The sequence below is a fragment of the Mustela lutreola genome, chromosome 1 (assembly GCF_030435805.1).
Source record: "Mustela lutreola isolate mMusLut2 chromosome 1, mMusLut2.pri, whole genome shotgun sequence".
NCBI lineage: Eukaryota > Metazoa > Chordata > Mammalia > Carnivora > Mustelidae > Mustela > Mustela lutreola.
Genome location: NC_081290.1, coordinates 4018549 through 4037656, shown reverse-complemented (window position 1 = coordinate 4037656; position 19108 = coordinate 4018549). Strand labels below are relative to the sequence as shown.

At 48.9% G+C, this 19108-nt stretch overlaps 1 protein-coding gene across 3 annotated transcripts in view; it reads right to left on the bottom strand.

Annotated features, from left to right (window-relative positions):
• Positions 1 to 16694, bottom strand: part of PAQR3 (progestin and adipoQ receptor family member 3) — a 33203-nt gene extending 16509 nt beyond the window's left edge. For all 3 annotated transcript variants that reach the window (XM_059156227.1, XM_059156072.1, XM_059156147.1), the window contains exons 1-5: positions 16304 to 16694; positions 12885 to 13047; positions 8136 to 8291; positions 5250 to 5447; positions 1740 to 1830 (exon numbers count right to left, since the gene is read on the bottom strand). In XM_059156227.1, the coding sequence (XP_059012210.1) occupies positions 1740 to 1830; positions 5250 to 5447; positions 8136 to 8291; positions 12885 to 13047; positions 16304 to 16488 (793 nt within the window). In that variant the 5' untranslated portion in view covers positions 16489 to 16694. The remainder of the gene's footprint in view (positions 1 to 1739; positions 1831 to 5249; positions 5448 to 8135; positions 8292 to 12884; positions 13048 to 16303) is intronic.
• Between the last annotated feature and the right edge of the window lie 2414 nt (positions 16695 to 19108).

The window sequence follows — 19108 nt, the reverse complement described above, 5'->3', positions numbered from 1 at the left end:
GGATCCTATGTCAGACAACTGGAAACTTCCAGTATCAAAGTTCTGGCATCAAAAACTTCTGGCATAAAAATACTATGGCTACAATTATGTAATGTAGAAAAATGACACAGTTCAGTTTTCTACATGTACTTGTCATGAAAAAATAAGTAATAAAAGAATTATTAGGGGCGCCTGGGTGGCTCAGTGGGTTAAAGCCTCTGCCTTCGGCTCAGGTCATGATCCCAGGGTCCTGGGATCGAGCCCCGCATCGGGCTCTCTGCTCAATGAGGAGCCTGCTTCCCCCTCTCTGCCTACTTGTGATCTCTGTCAAATAAGGAAATAAAAAATCTTAAAAAAAAAAAAAAGAATTATTATTAAGGTGCCACAAAAATCTATTTTGCTAGAACCGTTTCCTGAGGAAAATTGTGGCTCTCCCTGAAGGAGGGCTGGTCTTCAATGTAGGGTCACGTCCCAGTTATGCTCTGGAATCGGAATGTTTACCCTCAGGTTCGTCTTACTCTTATTTAAAACTCACGGGTGACAACCAAGTTCATGGAAGAAAGCCTGTGATCTATACATTCTCTAGATCAGGGTTTCTCATCCTTTTTCTTCCCAACATGCACTATGAGGAGCATAATCCTATCTTCAATTCACTGTGGAAGACATTCTTAACCCAGGAAGGAGGGACAAGTCTGCGGTTTGCAAGTGAACACTGTCCGACGTCTAGCTCCTCACACAAAAAATCACTGCTCTATGCACTCTGTTCTCTTGACTCAAGCCAAAGATCCCTAGACTTCTATCTCGCTGCCCCTTACCCAACCGTAACCTCCACTTCCGGGACTGAGGTCGAGGAAGGACCATCACAATAGCTGCTGACTTGTACTGAGTGCTTACTACTCGTGAGGAACCCTGCTAAACGGTTCACGTACACTTTCTCACGTAATCCTCACAGTAACACCATCAGAGAAAGTATGATATCCGGGCTCAGATGAGGAAATGACCCGAAAAAGAACGAGTAGTTTCTTTAGCTTGTGCAGCTAGTAAGAGGGTGACGTGGATTTGAAGCCCAGCAGTCTGACTCCAGACCTAAGATCCTTAACAAGCAAAGACAGATTTTGGACAACATTATTCATTCTACCCAGTGTCCTCTTGGTTATTTTCTATCAAAGGTGGTTTTTTTTTCTGGACTGAAGAATCAGGGCAATCTGTCCTATTGAGGTACTGGCTTGTGTCTATCTTGCAGACGTGAAGACCCTTCACTTACGTTATTTTCCCTTTAGCACTGGGTATTAGGAAGCTGAAAGGCAGATTGGCGGCCTTTATCTATTTTTAGAACCTCAGGATGGATATATGGTGAAGTGATCCTAACCCTGGCTTCTTTTTGTTATCTTATTTTCCTCTCTTTTCTTATTTCTTGTTTTGTGGATCTCTACATACATATATTACTTTTTAAGCTGAGCTGGTTTATAAAGAAGTCAATGGTAACTGATAATAGCATTCCACAAAAAAAGCAGAGTTTGGGAGTCAGAAGACTCCTAGCTCTGTCACTAGCTCATCATCAGGAAATGGTGGGAACTCATCTACTGCACACGAAGTTTGTGAAAGTCCTTTGAAAGTTAAGCTTTTAGATAATATTTGACAATAGGAGAGCTATTCTGTAACCAATAATATTGAAAAAAGCTAACTTTTGATACTCAAGCATATACTTCTACCATATATTTAGAAGAAAGTCTCGAGATCACCATGAAAGTGAGACTCACCTGGAAAGTACCGCTCTGGAACTTTGGAGATGTAGAACAGGAAAGCCAGAAGAGCGATCACATACATCACAATCACACGGGGTGCAAAGTCCTAAAAAGCAAAACATTTTTTCACAGATCTTTTTCCTGTGACTGAATTCCTCATTTATTAGGAATCTAATTCACAGACTATGTAGAAGTCATAAGTGGAATTTAGCCTTGTTAAATCTTAATCGAGGACAGTGTCCAATCACAGAAGTCTTGTTCTCGCTACTGTAGGAGACGGGCGCCCGGCCGGCTTCGTCCGTGAAGCGTCTGACTCTTGGTTGTGGCTCCGGTCATGGTCTCAGGGTTGTGAGACTAAGCCCTTGTGGGGCTCCCTGCTCCGCACAGAGTCTACTTGGGATTCTCTCCCTTTCCTTCTTCCTCCCTGTAGGAAATGGCCCGCAGAAGTGGAGCGGAGTGCTCTAACGGTGAGGGAACTAAGGGAGCCAGACTGTACCACGGTTGAAGGTCCTAAGGACACCCCAACTAGAGGTGTGCAGGAGGAACGCGTATGGACTGGAGGTACCAGCGGAATAAGCAAAAACTGAAGATGAGCGGTGCCTGGGTGGCTCAGTGGGTTAAAGCCTCTGCCTTCAACTCAGGTCATGATCCCAGGGTCCCGGGATTGAGCCCCACATCGGGATCTCTGCTCGGCGGGAAGTCTGCTTCCCTTCCTCTCTCTCTGCCTACTTGTCGTCTCTGTCAAATAAATAAATAAAATCTTTTTTTTTTTTTAAAGATTTTTATTTATTTATTTATTTGACAGACAGAGATCACAAGTAGGCAGAGAGGCAGGCAGAGAGAGAGAGAGAGAGAGAGAGAGGGAGAGAGAAGCAGGCTTCCTGCGGAGCAGAGAGCCCGATGCGGGGCTCGATCCCAGGACCCTGAGATCATGACCCGAGCTGAAGGCAGCAGCCCAAACCACTGAGCCACCCAGGCGCCCCAAAATAAATAAAATCTTTACAACAAACAAACAAACAAACAAAAAACAAAACTGAAGATCAGGGACTTGTGGTTAAAAAGACACAAGAGTGTTGGGAGCATCTGGGTGGCTCAGTTGGTTAAGCCTCTGCCTTCAGCTCAGGTCATGATCCCAGGGTCCTAGGACCCAGCTCCAGGTCAGGCTCCCTGCTCAGCGGAGAACCTCCTTCTCCCTCTCCCTCTGCCCCTACTTGTGCTTCTTCTCCCTCTCGCTCTCAAATAAATAAATAAATAAATAAAATCTTTAAAAAAAAAAAAAAAAAGAGGTTTGGCCCAACAATGAAATGTGTTCACCAACCCGGTTAAGTGGTCCTCCTGAAACTGCTGTGTGAAGCAGTCCCTCTCTCAGCTCTAACTGGAAAGCTTTTCCTGGCCCTAAGAAAATTAGCCAGCTAAAGTTGATTCATATTGATCCTAATTCTGGTTGTAAATTCACAAGAAGCCATTTAAGAAATAAAGACAAGGGGCGCCTGGGTTAAAAAGCTCAGTGGGTTACAGCCTCTGCCTTCGGCTCAGGTCATGGTCCCAGGGTCCTGGGATCGAGCCCCGCATCGGGCTCTCTGCTCAGCAGGGAGCCTGCTTCCCCTCCCCTCTCTCTCTGCCTGCCTCTCTGCCTACTTGTGACCTCTGTCTGTCAAATAAATAAATAAAAATCTTTAAAAACCAAAAACAACAAAAAAGAAATAAAGACAAATTACTTCTGTCTACACATGGTTGACAATCATCCTGGCCCTCCCGAAATCCTACATACTTAGAACGATCAACACGAGAACACAACCATACCCTGCTTCCCAGGATTAGCCCTTCTGGAACTTTTCATCTTTGGTTAAGTCTCTCTCTCTTTCCCCATCTTTTAAAAATTACAGCTTACTGGAGAATTTCTCAGGAAGTCTCCCGCTGCTGCTTCACTGCAATGATCTGTGATCACATTAGATTTCTATCTTTCAGAACCACTTTTTCCCTCAAACCTATTTCTATTGTAAGATTTCTGAAACCAGAAAACCATATTTTTCTGAATTTCTCAAAAATGTACTGGCTCAACAGGTCTGGTTCTCCTCATTATAAGCTTAGAAAGGATGTGTTTATGTCATATCAAATTCTGGTCCCTTCTCTGTCAATAACCAGTTACTCATTTCGGGTTAGAACTAAATCTAGATTGTAGTTCACCATCGTACTTTCTTTAACTTATATTCAGGGAATTGAAATTGGCAGAGAAATGAGGTTTTCAGTTATCAGGATCACTGAAGTTCATCACCACTGTCTCACCTTCTCCCAAGATTTAATGGTATGAAGAAAGCATCACCCTGTTCTCCAGCTGACAAAGTGGCTGGCCAAGTCACAGCACTCGATTTGCCAGATCACAGAACTTCCTTTCTTTCTAGTTTTATACCCAAATGCTTTCCACCATGCTGTTGCCAGCTTCATTGAAGCACACGTAAGCCTACTATTAGTTCTTCTAAAAAATACGTGATCCTTTTGTGTAAAGCCTGCAGTTAAATCCTCATATTCCAGAGAAGACCCCATTGCAACGAGTATATTACTTCTGCTAGATTTTCTGGCCTATTTACTGATGTTAAAAATTCCTTTTCTTTAAAAAAAATATATATTTTATTTATTTATTTGACAGACAGAGAGAGATCACAAGTAGGCAGAGAGGCAGGCACAGAGAGAGAGGGAAGCAAGCTCGATCCCAGGACCCAGAGATCATGACCTGAGCCGGAGCAGAGGCTTAACCCACTGAGCCACCCAGGCGCCCCGTGATGTTAAAAATTCTTAAGTTCACTCTCAAGTGCTTTCTTAAAGCATTTTTATGTGGATTTCTGAGATCTTAAGTCTTATTTCTAATCCCTTTCTCCAGAACATGGAGGCATTCTCATGACTTGCCCCGTAATACCTAACTCTAAAAGCTCTTCTTTTACTTGCCAGTATGTTGTCCTTGGTGGGTGGGACATGCTCTCAGGGCTCCAATACAGTAATGATTTTCAAATCATGATCACTGGTCTCCAACTGTGACCTGAGCTGCAATTTCATCTCCACCTTTATGTCCCACGGGTGCCTCCAACTCAACAGGTCCAGGGAAAAAATCTTTTCCAGTTCCTTTTCCTCCCCCAATTCAATCAATCAAATCAATCAATCCATCCCTTATTGCATATTTGTGTTCTCACTGGCATTACCCTTGCCACAGGTAACAAAGTTGGAAACTTAGAAGTTCCCCTGCACTGATAAGCACTTGGGCATTGATACCCTGAGGGTAGCAGAAGGAGAACTAAGACCGTTATCATTTCACAGAAAGACATCTGGGGAAAAAAGCAGTAGTTATACTTCTCTTTCCTGCAAGGCATGCTAATTTATAAAGATGTGAACATGAAGGTATTACTATGCAAATACATGCATTTTGTCAAAGGATAGAGACCCACCCACCTGGTCCGATTACAGTACTTTACCCAAAATGAATACAATGGAAAGGACAAAAAAAAAGAAGAACATGGACCGCACTCAACCCACCTGTACAATAGGAGCCCCAAAGCCTCCGTTGAGCCAAACCCAGTGCAGCGTAGGGATCACTCCGTAGCCCGAAACGGAACAGAAGATGACGGAGCGCAGCCGCTGCCACTGCTGCGTGAGGTAACTGGGGTGCGTCTGCGCGAAGAACACGGCCAGGATCATGGCGAGCGCGGTGACCAGGTACACCTGACGCCAGTACTGGGCGCAAGGAAACCGGGTTTTAGTCGTCAGGCAACGGAAGAGACGGACAGAGCCAGGCCGGGTCTTACATCACACATTCCAAACTTATTCATGGTTTTTTCCCTTTCTGAACATAACTGACTCCCTTCCTTCGAGCCCGGCGACCCCACGAGCACGAGGTCGCTCCGGACGGCAGCGGGCCGCTAGAGGCCACACCGATCCACACCGAAGCCTTGCGGAGGACCTGCCACCTGCCAGGGGCGATTTAAGTCCCGCCGGCGACGCTGACGAGGACGCGGCGCCCCCAGGGGGTGAGCTCGGAGCCTGTGGGAGCGGCCGGGCCGGACAGACGGTCAGAATCCCCAGGATCCGACGGGGCGCGCTGTCGCCGACGGGAGACGACGCTGCGGAGCCCCGGGCCGGGCCGCCGGCTCCCCGCGGCAGCGGACAAACGCGCCACGGGGCAGAGGCCGTCCAACCGGGCCGCCTGAGGGGCCACACGACTGCGGGCGCAGAGCCGGAGGACCGTGAGGCCCGGGGCTTGCGGCTCGGCGCGCCGGGGCGGGGACTTCCAGGACGAGGACAGGCCTGCTTCTCCCACTGACGGGCCAGGCGACGCCGACCTCGCTGTGAAGGCGACAGTGGGGACGGGAGGCCGGCGGGAAGATGCGAGAGCAGCCGGCTCAAGACGGGGACGGGGGCTTGCACGCCCGTCGAACGAGGTACGGACGCGAGCAGCAGAGGCCGAGACTTGAAAACCAAACGGGATGTGTGAGAAGGCGGGACAGGGCGGCCAGGCTGTCTCCATCGCGAGGGGCCGAGCGCGCGAGCAGGTAGGCCCGGTGCGGCGCGCGGTGCGGGAGACACGGGGAAGGCGAGCCCGGGCGACCCGCGGCGGACCCGGGCGACTCGCGGCGGACCCCGGCGACCCGCGGCGGACCACGGCGGAAGGGCGCACGGGGTACTCGGGTCCTCCCGCTGGGCGGCAGGGCGCTTCCCGAGGCCGCAGGCCCCACCGTCCGGGTCACCGACACCCACGTGCACTCCCCCGGATGGGGTTCAGAGTTTCAGTCTCACTCTCAAAGCAGCCTGCGTTCCTTCAAAAATAAAGAGCTGCTACGGCAGCTGCGTATTCGGAAATGATTAGGCACCAGAGGAAAGAAAATGATTTTCCTTTAAATGATCATTAACCCTGGTGGTTCTCTTCGCTCTTGGAAACCGAGCTTTTCTGAAAAGAGATTTAGTCTCACTACCCTCCTGAATTATCGGGTATATGTGGGAAAAGGCAAACAGAAAACAGGTCAGCTTTCAGAGAAAGACTAAAATAAGTCAAACAATTCAAATAGGACATGACTGCACTCACAAGCTCCTACGGACCAGCTGATACCGAATTTTCTAAAAGATATAAATGGTTTCCTGCAAAATGAGTAAGTGAAACCTGAGCAGATACAAACAACTTACCATTCAAATCAAATCAATTTACAAGGTTAACTGCACATATATTTAATTAGATGCTTATGTTCCAAAGTAATTAGGCCTAAAAAGCAAATGGCTCATATGTTAAGTAGCTATAATCAATAATTCTTACTTCAAACCAAATTCATGATTTTTCTCTTTGCTAGTTTTACACTTCAGCTCAGTTCTATTACTGTGCAGAGACAAAGGTCCCACTTCGGAATTCTCAGTTCAGAGGGATCCTGCGCTACAGCCGATCTTCCCAGGACGTGAAGGCCGGGGGGACGGCTCGGAGCACCTGTTACATGTGAGGGCTCGTGGGGAGGAAGGCTCCGGTCTTTTGCGAACAGGACTACCAGCACCTAGAATGTACACTGCCCCTGCACAGCTCTGTCCTGCCTCTGAAAGGGAGGGAACTAAAAGACAAAAGCAAACGAAAAGGGTAAGTGTAGGCGAGCAGGAAGAAGACAGAACAGAGCTGCTGAGGACTTCCGGAATGGGAGGCCTTCGGAAGTACCGGGCCCAGGGGAAAACTGTTTACCCCCTTGGCGGGGACATGAGGTGATGGGACAGGATTATATTTCTGTTCGCTGGGCCAACATAATCCGAAAGCAGTGTTTCAAATGCTGCTTTGCACAGGGCAACAAGTAACTTTTGTGACATCAGAATCAAAAGCACAGTTGATCTCTAACTCAGAAGAGACACCTATTTAAGTCACTCATCACCCAGCTGGTCTGTCTCCATGCTTACCTCCAAATATAAGACTAAAGAAAGGAAAACGTATTTCTTACAAAGAACTTAGTCGACACGCTCGCAGACAAACCCTTTATTTTTTTCACTGAGAGAGGACTAAAGGATCAGAGAAAATGGAAAGCAGCAGGCAGCTTCATAATTTTATCAAGCACTAACTTTAACTTCAGCTCTATACACATAAAAGACATGTAATGTGCATCTGAAGAATCATGTAGTTACAGGGATTTAGTGGAAACATTAATAACTTACTGTTTACATCCATTTTCAGAAATAATCTTTAAATATATATTTCAATGGAAAATCAGTAAAATGAGTTTGGATCTAGTAATAGATATTAGAGATCACAGGGGCCTTCTAAAAAATGAGTTTATACATATATAAGACTCATATTTCTTCTATAAGTTAATTATGTATTTATTCGGAAGTTCAAAGGAACCATGGCAAGAAAACAGAAGACCTACCAGAAAAGTAGAATGTAAAATGTTTTAAGTTACTTACGTTATTACAATAAAATGCATAGAACACCCCAGAGACGTAGCATCCCAGTATTCCAATAGAAATTCCTGCATAATCTAATGCCATCCATCTTCGACAGGTTTTTTCTGATCGATGGCAGGAAAAAAGATGATAGCCCACAGAGCAAAGCATACAGACCTATGGACAATAAAACAAAACTTAGCGAAGTGAAACAAAAAGGAATGAAAGCAACTCATGTGTGATATTCAGTGAAGTGGTTAGGTCAAGTCCAGACTTTCTGGCCAAACAAACTTGAACCTGGATTCTGGCTTTGTGCCATAAGGCCAGCCATGTCATTTTTCTGTCTCAGGTTCCTTATGGGTAAAATGAGGCTAACAGTAATAAAGAAATTTAAAATGGTAGCTGTTTTACAACATGGAATTTTAAATAAGTAGCACAGCAGTGGGAAAATGATATAATGTCAATGTTTTTAAAATATTTGGAAGCTTATTTGGATTCACGAATGAGTTTCCTTTTTAAAAAGCACCCACTAGTAGATCAAAGGACATCAGATTGTGTGATGTAAAACCATAAGGTCCTCCCACTTAGCTGCTCCCCAGCAGCAGCTCCTGATAACATGTTACGTGTCCCAGATATCTTCGTCGAAGGTATCGAACACCTACGATCTACAAGGCCACACATTCAAACACACGCTGTACACTTTTTAATCAAATGGAATCATATAATACATTCCGTTCTACAATTTTGCTTTTTACGCTTAAGACTTCCCGTGTCCATATGAAATTTCATTCACTACAGTTTACTTTTGGGATGTAAGTTATGCACAGCTTTGTTGTGTCCAAGAAAAATATAACTGACTTATGCTGACTTTTTAGGTTGCCAAATTGAGAGCAAAGCCAGTCTGACTGGAGCAGCTGCTCTGAAGATTGATCAGGTTTCCACGGCCGAACTCCCTCCAGCCATTCAACACGTGCCGTGAGGCGGGCCCTGCGGATACAAGGAGGAGACCTCAACTGCCAGAAAGGTTTTCGGGAAACAAGCGGACAAACGAGCGGCGCTCCACAAGTCACAGTGAGGGAGCCCAGCAGGGAGGGGCCCGGGTCTGTGGCTGTGTGTGCACTTGTTTGGTGGGGGACGTGGCGGGGAGAAGAGCTTCACAGAAGGGCTGCCACCGGAGCGGGATCCTGCAAGGCCGTGGCAGCCGTCATCTAGAATAAATACAAACACAGACGCCCCGTGTGTGCTGGAGGGGCCACAGGAAAAGCAGAGTTGAGAGACACAGAACCATTAAGGAATGTCGTGTGGCCCCTCAAAATACAATTGTGACAGAGTTTTAGCGTCAATATTATGGACAAAGTGTGATCCTATTGAAGATTTAAGTACCGCCTTCCAGAAAGGCTGAGATGGGAGGTTCCAGGAGTAGCCAGAGAAGCCCCAGAGAGCGACGACAAGAGCCTACTCAGCCAGTGACGGCAGGGGGGCGGCAATATGAAGCATAAATGATAGGAAGTAGATCAAATAAATGTTTTGTAAGCAGCTGCTCAGGTAGAAAAATGGTCAGCTAGCCAGTCTATAGTCTGGTCATTAAACAAACCTAATCAGGCTCCACAGCTCCGATATCAATACTCAAAACAACGTACTTAGCCACAATGTCATTTCTTCGTCCACAGTCGGAAGCCCTCATCAGTCTGTGGCTTAGGCTAGGAAGCCACAGATCCGAGTTCCTGACCCAATGAAACACAGCTCTCGGAAGTTTGGTTATTGTTTCCTCAGATTACCCTTGAGATTAAACACCGTTAAGTCTAGAGGACACCACGGTGTGTATTCTTGTTGACAAGGAAAGATCTCATTGTCACAATGCTGAGTGACCCAAAAAAGCAAGCAGAGATGATCAGAGCTCAGAAATAGGTAGGCAGGTAGATGGGAGGCAGCTGTGCCTACACAAATGCCGAATATGGCTACCTCTGCAAAGCGGAATGGCTTTTACTTTTCTGCATACACTGTTTTGTTTGAATTCCGACGTGAGTATATTTTAAAGTAATAGTAAGAAACAACAATAAGGCTAATTTCATTGTGAAAAGGAAAATAAGGAGAAAAGTTACACTTTTTAAAAGGAAATTAAAATACATAGTGTTAACAGAGAGCACTGAGTTTTTAAAAAGTAAACCTATATTTAGCATCTGTTCTAAAAATTAAAAGAAATCCATTTTCAAAGAAATGTGTTATTATCAGAATTCCTTAAAAACAAAAAAACTGAAAAATGATCTGGCAAACTGAATTTAGACAAAGTTTTCTGGAAACTTTCCTTCTGTGGACTATCTCACTCCATCAAGGCAGAGAGATGACTGGAGGGCGACATCCTACGTCTAATCTCCTTGGCACGATCACCAAATACTTTCCAAGTACTCTCGGGCTCCTTCCTCCCTCCAGCCTCAACTTTCTTCAGTCTCCCACGAGCCGACCACAAAGGCCAGCCCCCACCAGTCCAGAAACTGTTGGACAGTCTCTTGCTTCCGGGCCTTTACACAAACTACTCTTATCTGCTTAAGTCCCTGCCTCACTCTCCCTCCCGCCCTCCTACCTAAGTGACTCAGTCGCTAGGACAGGCTGGTTTTGCTCAGCTCTACATGCATGACGCCTAGCTTAATGCCTAGCTGTAGATTATGGAACTTAATGCAAATGAACTGAATCTAGGGAAAGGCATTCCTGGGTTCTACTCAGGGCCTAAGTCAGAAAGACCTCTGGGAAAGTTCAAAGCCCCTGAAATTTCATTCTACTATTCAGGATGTACTCTATTAAATCTGGTTCGTGGGAAGGTACTAAGCATATAATAAAATGGTAGAAGTGAAAGAGAAAAAAAATATTAAGTCTTTTAAATTAAAATTAAATGTAAATCAATTATTTGCATTTATTTTTTACATTTATTTATTTAGAGAGAGCGAGGGGAGAGAGAGAAGGAGAGGGAGAGAGAGAGAATCCTAAGCAGGCTCCACACCAGGAGCAGATGCCCAACATGGGGCTTGGTGCTAAGACCAGGAGGTCATGACCTGAGCAGTCTTCAAAAGTCGGACGCTTAACTGACTGAGCCGCTCAGGAGCCCCTAAATGTAAATCAATCTTAATTTGTGGTTTACCATGCCGCCTGCTGACTCTAAGAATTGGAGAAAACTGAGTCAACAGGTTATAAATTTAATAAAATAAAAATAATGGAGATGGCAGCTTTCAGTTGGGAAAATCTGTCTTTAGTATCTTGCTGCCTTTAGCAACTTCTGCAGTGTAACAAAGATCACTGCACTATTTTACCGTCCTGCTGAATAATCCTGAGCAAGTCGCTGTAACATATTTTGGGTTTTTCTTCATTGGCAGTTGTAATTATTTGTTTTTTAGTTCTGCAATGCATTGTTTTCTTAAACCAGTATGAAGCTTAATATGCTTTCCTTGAACTCATGTCAGTCGTGGCTGGGTGGTAATGGAATAAAGCGCAGGCCCGGGGGTAGAGGAACACGTGGGACTTTCCAAGGAGATCCTACTCATATAGTAACAGGAGAGTATAAAGCAGTTTTGCTTATTAATGGTTACTAAGAGCATCTTAGTCTGTAAGATACATCTAAAAATTAAAGTGTAAAGAAATTGATTGATTTCCATTTTAAAACCAGAGATGGCATCTAAGAGAGGTTTAGGCTGCAATGCGGACAAAGTGCGTATACTTATACGTGTAAATAATCAAATAATAATAATAACGAAGATACAAGAGTATTCTTTCCCTCAACGAAATTCAACATATCATTCTAAAAACTAGAATTAGGAAAAAAGGGGAAGGGTGGTGTTCCCAATGTGTTCTTAGTCTTTTAACTCCGAAGTGTGAACTTGAGTTGAATGATGGTCTGAAATTAAATGACCTCTCACAAAAGCAACATCTGAGCAGGGGCAGTCTGGTACAGAAGCACCTTGCCACGGGAGCCACGGGTTCACTGCAGGGGGCGCTGGCCTGCACTTGCAGGAAGCAGGGAGGGGGTGACAGCTTTTAATGTGTATGTTTTCTGTACTCGCTTCATTTTTTTTTTTTAATTTTAAAAATGTCAGCAGGATTTCAGCCCACATTTGTTTTCTTCTTTAGAATTGTTTTTAAAACTATTCTATATAACTTTTAAAGGAATTTTACCAATCCTTGAAGAAAACTGTAAGTGCTAGGGAACTAACAAATATAAAAGGAAAGAAAGGAGAAACTGAAAGTATTTGAAGCCAGGCAAGCATAAAAAGACCAAAGGAAATGAACACTAAAGCAAAAGAAAAGATCACTACCAGCAAAATAAGACATTCAAATTAAGACAGATACATTTATATATGCATATAAATTACATAAATTTATTAAATTTAAAGATAAAACTAAGACAAATAAGAAATCACAGATATATAAATAAGAACAAGATGGGAAATCTTCTGAAAAAAGTTTTAAGCAGTAACTAGTGTTCTATCTCAGCCAGAAAATAGAGTACAGAGGTTCCTATCCCATTATTAGTCTTAAAACAGAAATCTCAAAAAAGGGAAGGAGAAAAGGAAAGGCATTATCTCAATCTTTAAAATTTACTGCATTTCAAGTATACTCTAACAGTAAAGCCCAAATATACTCTCATAAAAACACTTCTGCTGCTTGTATGATGGAAATGAGTGAGCTAGCCTATGTGCTATTCTGGGGGCTGGCTGTGCTGTAAGATCACCTGCCCAAGCCTCTTTGCTCTTTACCAGTAATAATGTTTCTGAAATGACTTACCTGGAAGCAGAAAAGACAAATGGAACAAATTACGAAATCTTCTCTGGACGCGCTTGCCGAAGGTAACACTGACGTCATGTCATATATTCCCAGAGTAAAGAAGAGGAAAAAGCCCAGCAAATGACTCCAGATGTTTACAGTCTCATTCGATAAAATAAACAAACTGGAAAACAAACAGACGTGCATCTCAGATTCGTACTGGCTTGCTCACCATCAGCATCTAGAAGGCTAGGGACAGTTTTGGGGGCAGTTAGCCAACACTCGCTACTGAAGCCCTTAACTGTGTCTCTGCCTCTGTAAATAGGATTTCTCGTTTAGTTTATGTTCTTCCGCGTCTCCACCAGTCCTGAGGTCTTGGAGCTTTTTGGGGCTCACCTCTATTATCATAGTCACCACTTCCTTCCTCCCCTGAGGTACTGATGTCGGACCCCATCTCACCCTCCAGCCCATCTTCTCCCTACGGCTGGCACCGGCCGTCTTTATGACACCCCTGTCCCCGGCAGAGTACTTGGCTCAGATCGGACGCTAGGTGTCTACAGAAATGAACGTGCGGATTCAAACTGGATGTTCGCTACCATACTTTCATGTTCAAACACAGGTACCTGAAAACCTGCTAAGTATAAGGTTAGCCACAAACTTAAAATACCTTTCAGCACACATTACAGGCTAACGCAAAGCTAAACAGACGTGAGAGAAGCAGAATAAATACAAACTGTTCCACTGGAAAGGCTCTTACGATAGGCGTGCTGGAACAGCTTTGCTGTGGTTGTGTGAAACCAAACCAGTTCCTAGGTGGCATGAGTTTCTCCTTTTTAGGAACAATAGGTTACCTTGAGTATCGGTACCGTTTGCTCACTGAATGCCCAGCTGGTCTGAGCAGTCTTAGCAGCACAGGGTGCTGGAGACTGGACCGCAGCAGCCAGGAGTCCAGAGGCTCACTGCCCCTCCCTCAACTCTCACCCTCTGCTACAAAGTAGCTCTGCGATCATAAGTCACCTAACTTCTCTGGCTTCCGCTTCTTCAATTATAAAACAAGGGAGGTGAATGAGATGCTGCTGCAAGTCCCTTCTAGCTCCTTCACTTTGTGAAATGTTTCTCTAACTATAGACAGAACACAACTGATGATTTATTGTTTAAAATTCTCTTGCATTTCTCTTGTGAAATCTAATCTTTTTGTTTGAATTAAGGTCTTTGACATTTGCTGGTTCACATTCCTTATTAATAAGCATCGATGTATCACTCTAACCTACTGAATTTGTAGGAATCACCATGGTTCTCACTTTCCCGTTTTTATACACCATAAACGTAACAGGGTCTCACACTAGCAAACGATCATCAGGAATAAGGTGAATCTTTTTATCATGAATTTTGGGCTTTATCCTGTACAAGCATCAAGCGTAAGGACTACTTACACCGGGGCAGGGTGGAGATGCAGGGATGTGACCGAGGGTATTAACTACAGGACTAGATCGATGGTCAGCACTCTGCTTGGCCTCTGCCTCAGAACTTCTCACTTTGTGAAACTCGGCGAGACCTGACTGACTGAACCGACAGGCAGAACCTTGGCACGCTCCTTCCAACTAACAGCGTGCTGGCAGAACAGTTGTGACATGCAAAACCTCTCCTTACATCCAAAATCTGTCCTGGTCACTCTGACAGCTAAGAGAGGGCAAAAGCTGAGCTTGGCCAAGACCAAGCTGGTGGGAAGAGCACTTGCTAGAATCCTGCCTGTGGAGAATCTACTCTTACTCTGTGAGAAGTTCTGCTTCTCTGTTCAGCTTCAACATCAGTAATTAGGGTGGTAACAAGTCACCATTAATTGAGTGCCTGTTAGGGGTCATGCCCTGTGTAGCATTTTATATACATAATCTCATTTAATCCTTACTGCTTTTTGAAGCACGAATTTTGATTACCCTCGTTTTCACAAAAGGGTAAAGTAAGATTCAGAGAGGTCAGCCCTTGTTCAAGGTCCTGAAATGGTAAAGTGGCAGATCGGGGCTTTTTGACTCCGCAGCCCAAGACCAGAGCATTACACATATTTCACTTCTCAATCCATGAGATTTGGACCCTCGTACCAGAATCCAGAGGACGACTGCTGCATGGTAATAAAATACTTAAGGGCATTCACGACCTGCTGTGTCCTTGTGAACTTCACCGGCATAGCAGGGCCCGGCTCTGGTTTCTTGTATAATAACTTATGCAAAGAAGACACTGGGGAGGCAAATAGTACTTAGGATTCAAATTGTGAAGGCCTGTGGGCCATCCACGGAGTAGGGATGGGCGGAATGTGATGTCACCTTGTGGTGATGAGTCCAAAACACTTTCAAGGCAGGGCGGAAAGATCTGGGGAAAGCCCTTGCTGAAAAGAACACCAAGAATCAGATGCGGAACTGCCTCCCGAGCAACTCAACAGCCCACATGCCAGCACAGTGTGTCACTACCACATCCTACAACTCACCGATACCTGTTCCTTCATTCCCTTAAAGTGCGGCTCTGTATTTAAGTATATATAGTGAGTTTTAACATAAATCTAGTCTAACAACCAGAACACTGATTTTTTTGGTTTTGTTTTTTTAAAATCCAGGCACTCAAGGGACTCAAGGTTTTAAAGGTTTAGATGATCAAGAGATTCCTTTCTCAGAGGTGCTTCTAGGGTGCTCCGGTGCAGGGCGGTGTCGGTGTCGGTGGCCGCTTCTCTCTGCTCCGTCCGTTCCCTACACCGCGTTTTCCACAGCGGTTATTAAGCAAGAGCGTGATCACTCTGAAATGTGTGTCACTCGGACCAAACCTTAGTAGTTTCACAAGAACAGGGCAATAACTGCTGTTCTGGGCATGGCCTGGTACAGGGTCTGGCACCTGGCAGGGGCTCCCAGTACCTGCAGAATGAATGAATCAGGGCTGCTCTGAGACATCTGTCCATCTACCTGCACACACACACACACACACACACACACGCACGCACGCACGCGTGCGCATACATATTCACGCATATGCCTATGGCACCGTGACCTGTGTCCTATTATATTAATACAATTTCCTATCACACGTCACATTGGGCCCAAACCACCGGAATTTCCGCAGGGCTCATCTACAGACAGACAAAGCTTGGGTGTGCGCCGGGCAAGGACCACCGGCCGTCGTCGGCGGGGGATGGGGGGGCGGGGGGGCTCCCAGCGGCAGCCAACGCGGAACGGGCGGCGGAGCGCCGCAGGGGACCGCTGCGCCGGCGACGAAAGCCCTGCTAACTGTCACTCGTGCTCCTGGGCCAAGCACCGGGCGGGGGAAGAAGACCGGGGACGAGAGGGGAGACGCGGGGGAAGGAATGGAACGCCCGGCTCGGGGCGGCGCAGGGACCCCCGACCAAGGGGCGGGTGGGGAGGAGGGCCCCGGCGCCCCCCGCGGCGGCGGCGACCCCGTACCTTTTGATACACAGCCTGGAGGGCAGGTAGGCCCGGTAGCCGTCGGTGATGTACGGGTTGTCCTTGAGCGACACGGGGATCTGCTCGTAGGTGTAGAGGCGGATGCCGCGGGGCACCAGGACCGGCCAGTACTGGTAGCTGCCCAGCTCGATGTAGTGCGCGCTCTTCAGCAGCTTCTGGTGCATCCTTCCCGCGCCGCCGCCCCGCGCCGGGGAGCTCGTCCGGGCCCCGCCTCCCCGGGGAGGGGGCTTCGCCGCCGCCGCCGCCGCCCCCGCCCCGGAGCCCGGGAACGCGGCGCGAGGTCCTACGGTCCCGCCGCCGCCCAGGCCCCGCTCCGCGATCGCACCGGCCGGGCCCCGCCGTCCGCGCCCCGGCGCACCCGGCGGCGTCGCAGCCTCCTCTGACGTCAGCACGCCGCGGCCGGCCCCACCCCTCGGCCTCTTCCTGGGCGGGGCCGGCTGGGGCTGGGGCGGGGCCGGCGGGCGGGCCGGGGGCGGGTCAGGGGCGGGGCCTGCGGGACGCGGGAACGGATGCGCGCGCGGGGGCGTCCGGGTGGTTTCCGACCCGCGAGGCCGAGGCGCGGGTCTATCTTGGTCGGTGAGAAGAGCGCGGGGCCGTGCGGTCGAGGACCGGCGGCGTTTTCCTCACGGGCCGAGGAGAGAGCTCGCCGGGAGCGAACGGAGAGCGAGAGCGGAGTCGCCCCGGCTGCACGGTGGGGGTCCGCGGGGAGCGTCGACGGACCGGTTCTCCGAGCCGCGGCCGCTCCGTCCACCGCACCACGGCCCCGCACCACGGCGGAGTGTGGCCCAGCCCCGGAGGAGCCCCGCCGCCGTCCCGGGTGCGTTCCCCGACGTGACGCGGTGCGCGCTGACCGACGTCGACGGCTCGAGGCCAGAGCCGGGCCGCGCCGGGGCGGGGCGGGGCGGGCACGTCGCGGAGGCGCCCGGGGAGCCGGGGACGCTGGGGGCTCGTCTCTTTCTTTTTTACTTTTTTAAGATTTTGTTTGTTTATGTGACAGATCACATGTCGGCAGACAGACGGGCAGCCAGGGAGGAGGAAGCGGGCTCCCGCCGAGCAGAGAGCCCGACGCGGGGCCCGATCCCAGGACCCTGAGGTCGCGACCTGAGCCCAAGGCAGCGGCTTAACCCACGGAGCCCCCCGCGCCCGCGCCGGCGCCGTCCGTGTCCTTCCTGGGCCCTGGGCTGGGCGCGGGGGGCGGCCGCGGTGCGGGGCTTGAGGCGGAAGCGGAAGGTGCTCGGGGACGGTCCGAGGCCGAGACGCGCGGGACGGCGGCGGGAGGAGCCGAGGGGGCGGCCGCCCCACCGCAGCCGCGTGCGCCGCGGACTCCCGCGGGGCCCGCACAGCTTGCGCCCCGTGTCGGCCCCTCCGGTCGCTGCCGCGGTTGCCGCTCGTCCACACTCGCGCGGGTCCGGCGCTCGGAAGGAGGAAGCGAGCGGCCGGACGGGCGAAGCCGGCAGTCCCGTGTGAGGCCCGCGGACGGGACGGTCGGGCGCGAGACGCGGACTTTCCCCTTTCCTCAGGCTGCCGGCGGGGCAGCAGCGGCCGCGCGGCGGGGCCCGTCGGACACGGGAGAGCCCGAACGGAAGGGCGCGAGGCCCCCCGGACGGCGGGCAGCGGCCGCACCGTGAGGCCTCCGGACCTGCGGCCGGTGCGACGGCGGCCCGAGCGGCCTGCTGCGGGCCTCGCACCCCGGCGGGCTCCGGCCCCCGCGGAGAGGTGGAGGCAGCCGCCGCCGCCGCCGAGGGGGCTCCGGGGAGACGCGCTGGGAAAGCGGCGGCCGCGCGCCCTGCGCCGGGAGGCGCGTCCCCGATGTGGAGACTCGAGGTGGGGGAGGGGGCGCTCGCCGGGCCGGGGCCCCGCGTCCTCGGGCCGTCCGCCTGCCCGTGCCGGCACGTGCGCGAGCCTCGACGGTCCCGGGGCGGGCCCGGAGCGTGCAGCGTTTGGGTGAGTGAGCTTCCTTTTCCTTTTTCCCCTTTACTTGCCCTTGACTTTCCTCCGTCCTTCCTGCGACTCTGCAGCCCTCCCGGCGCCGAGTGGGACTCTCGGCTGTCGACATGGGCACCGCAGGGAGTCCGGCTACGCGCCACGGTTTCCTAGACGGGAAGAAAACAGCAGTGAAGGCGTCTTTCCCAGGTCCAGCAGCATCGGCGTTTGACCCTCCGCACCCCCGGACTCTCCTTCTGGACTTCGGGGAACATCTTGCACCTGGATTTTCCCCTTTCCTCCCTGGCGGGTCCCTCCCAGAAAATGTGACCCCTGCGGTTTCTCGACGTGATCTTTAAGCCTCAGTGTTTCTCAGGATTCTTTCTTCAGTTTTTTTTTTTTTTTTTTTTTTTTAAATATTCTGTTTTTACTGTTTATACTTTCTTTAAGGTAAGCTGCTCACGTTTGGAGTTTCAGGCCAGATCTCCTTTCTGGGCATCTGGGTTCACATTTAGAACTGGACATAGAAACTTGAAATACTAAAAACGAACTCATTCTCTTTTCTCCTAAATCTGTTTTTTCTCCCTTATCCCTATTCACTCAGTGTTTTAAGCCTCAGAGTTCTTTCCTCCCCGGCCCCATTTTATTAGTATTTTGCTTTCTGCCTTTCCCCATCACCTTTAGCAGTTCCTCACCAATGATGTCATCTCCCCGGCCTCATTAGGCTGATCTGAAAATGCAAGTGAACAACAGAGAGTTCATCAATTTAACTATATCTTCTTTAATCCTACACTCAGGTTTCTGAAGACAATGACAGAAGGGCAAGGGTTGCTATCACTACAAATTCATCTTCCGTCTCTG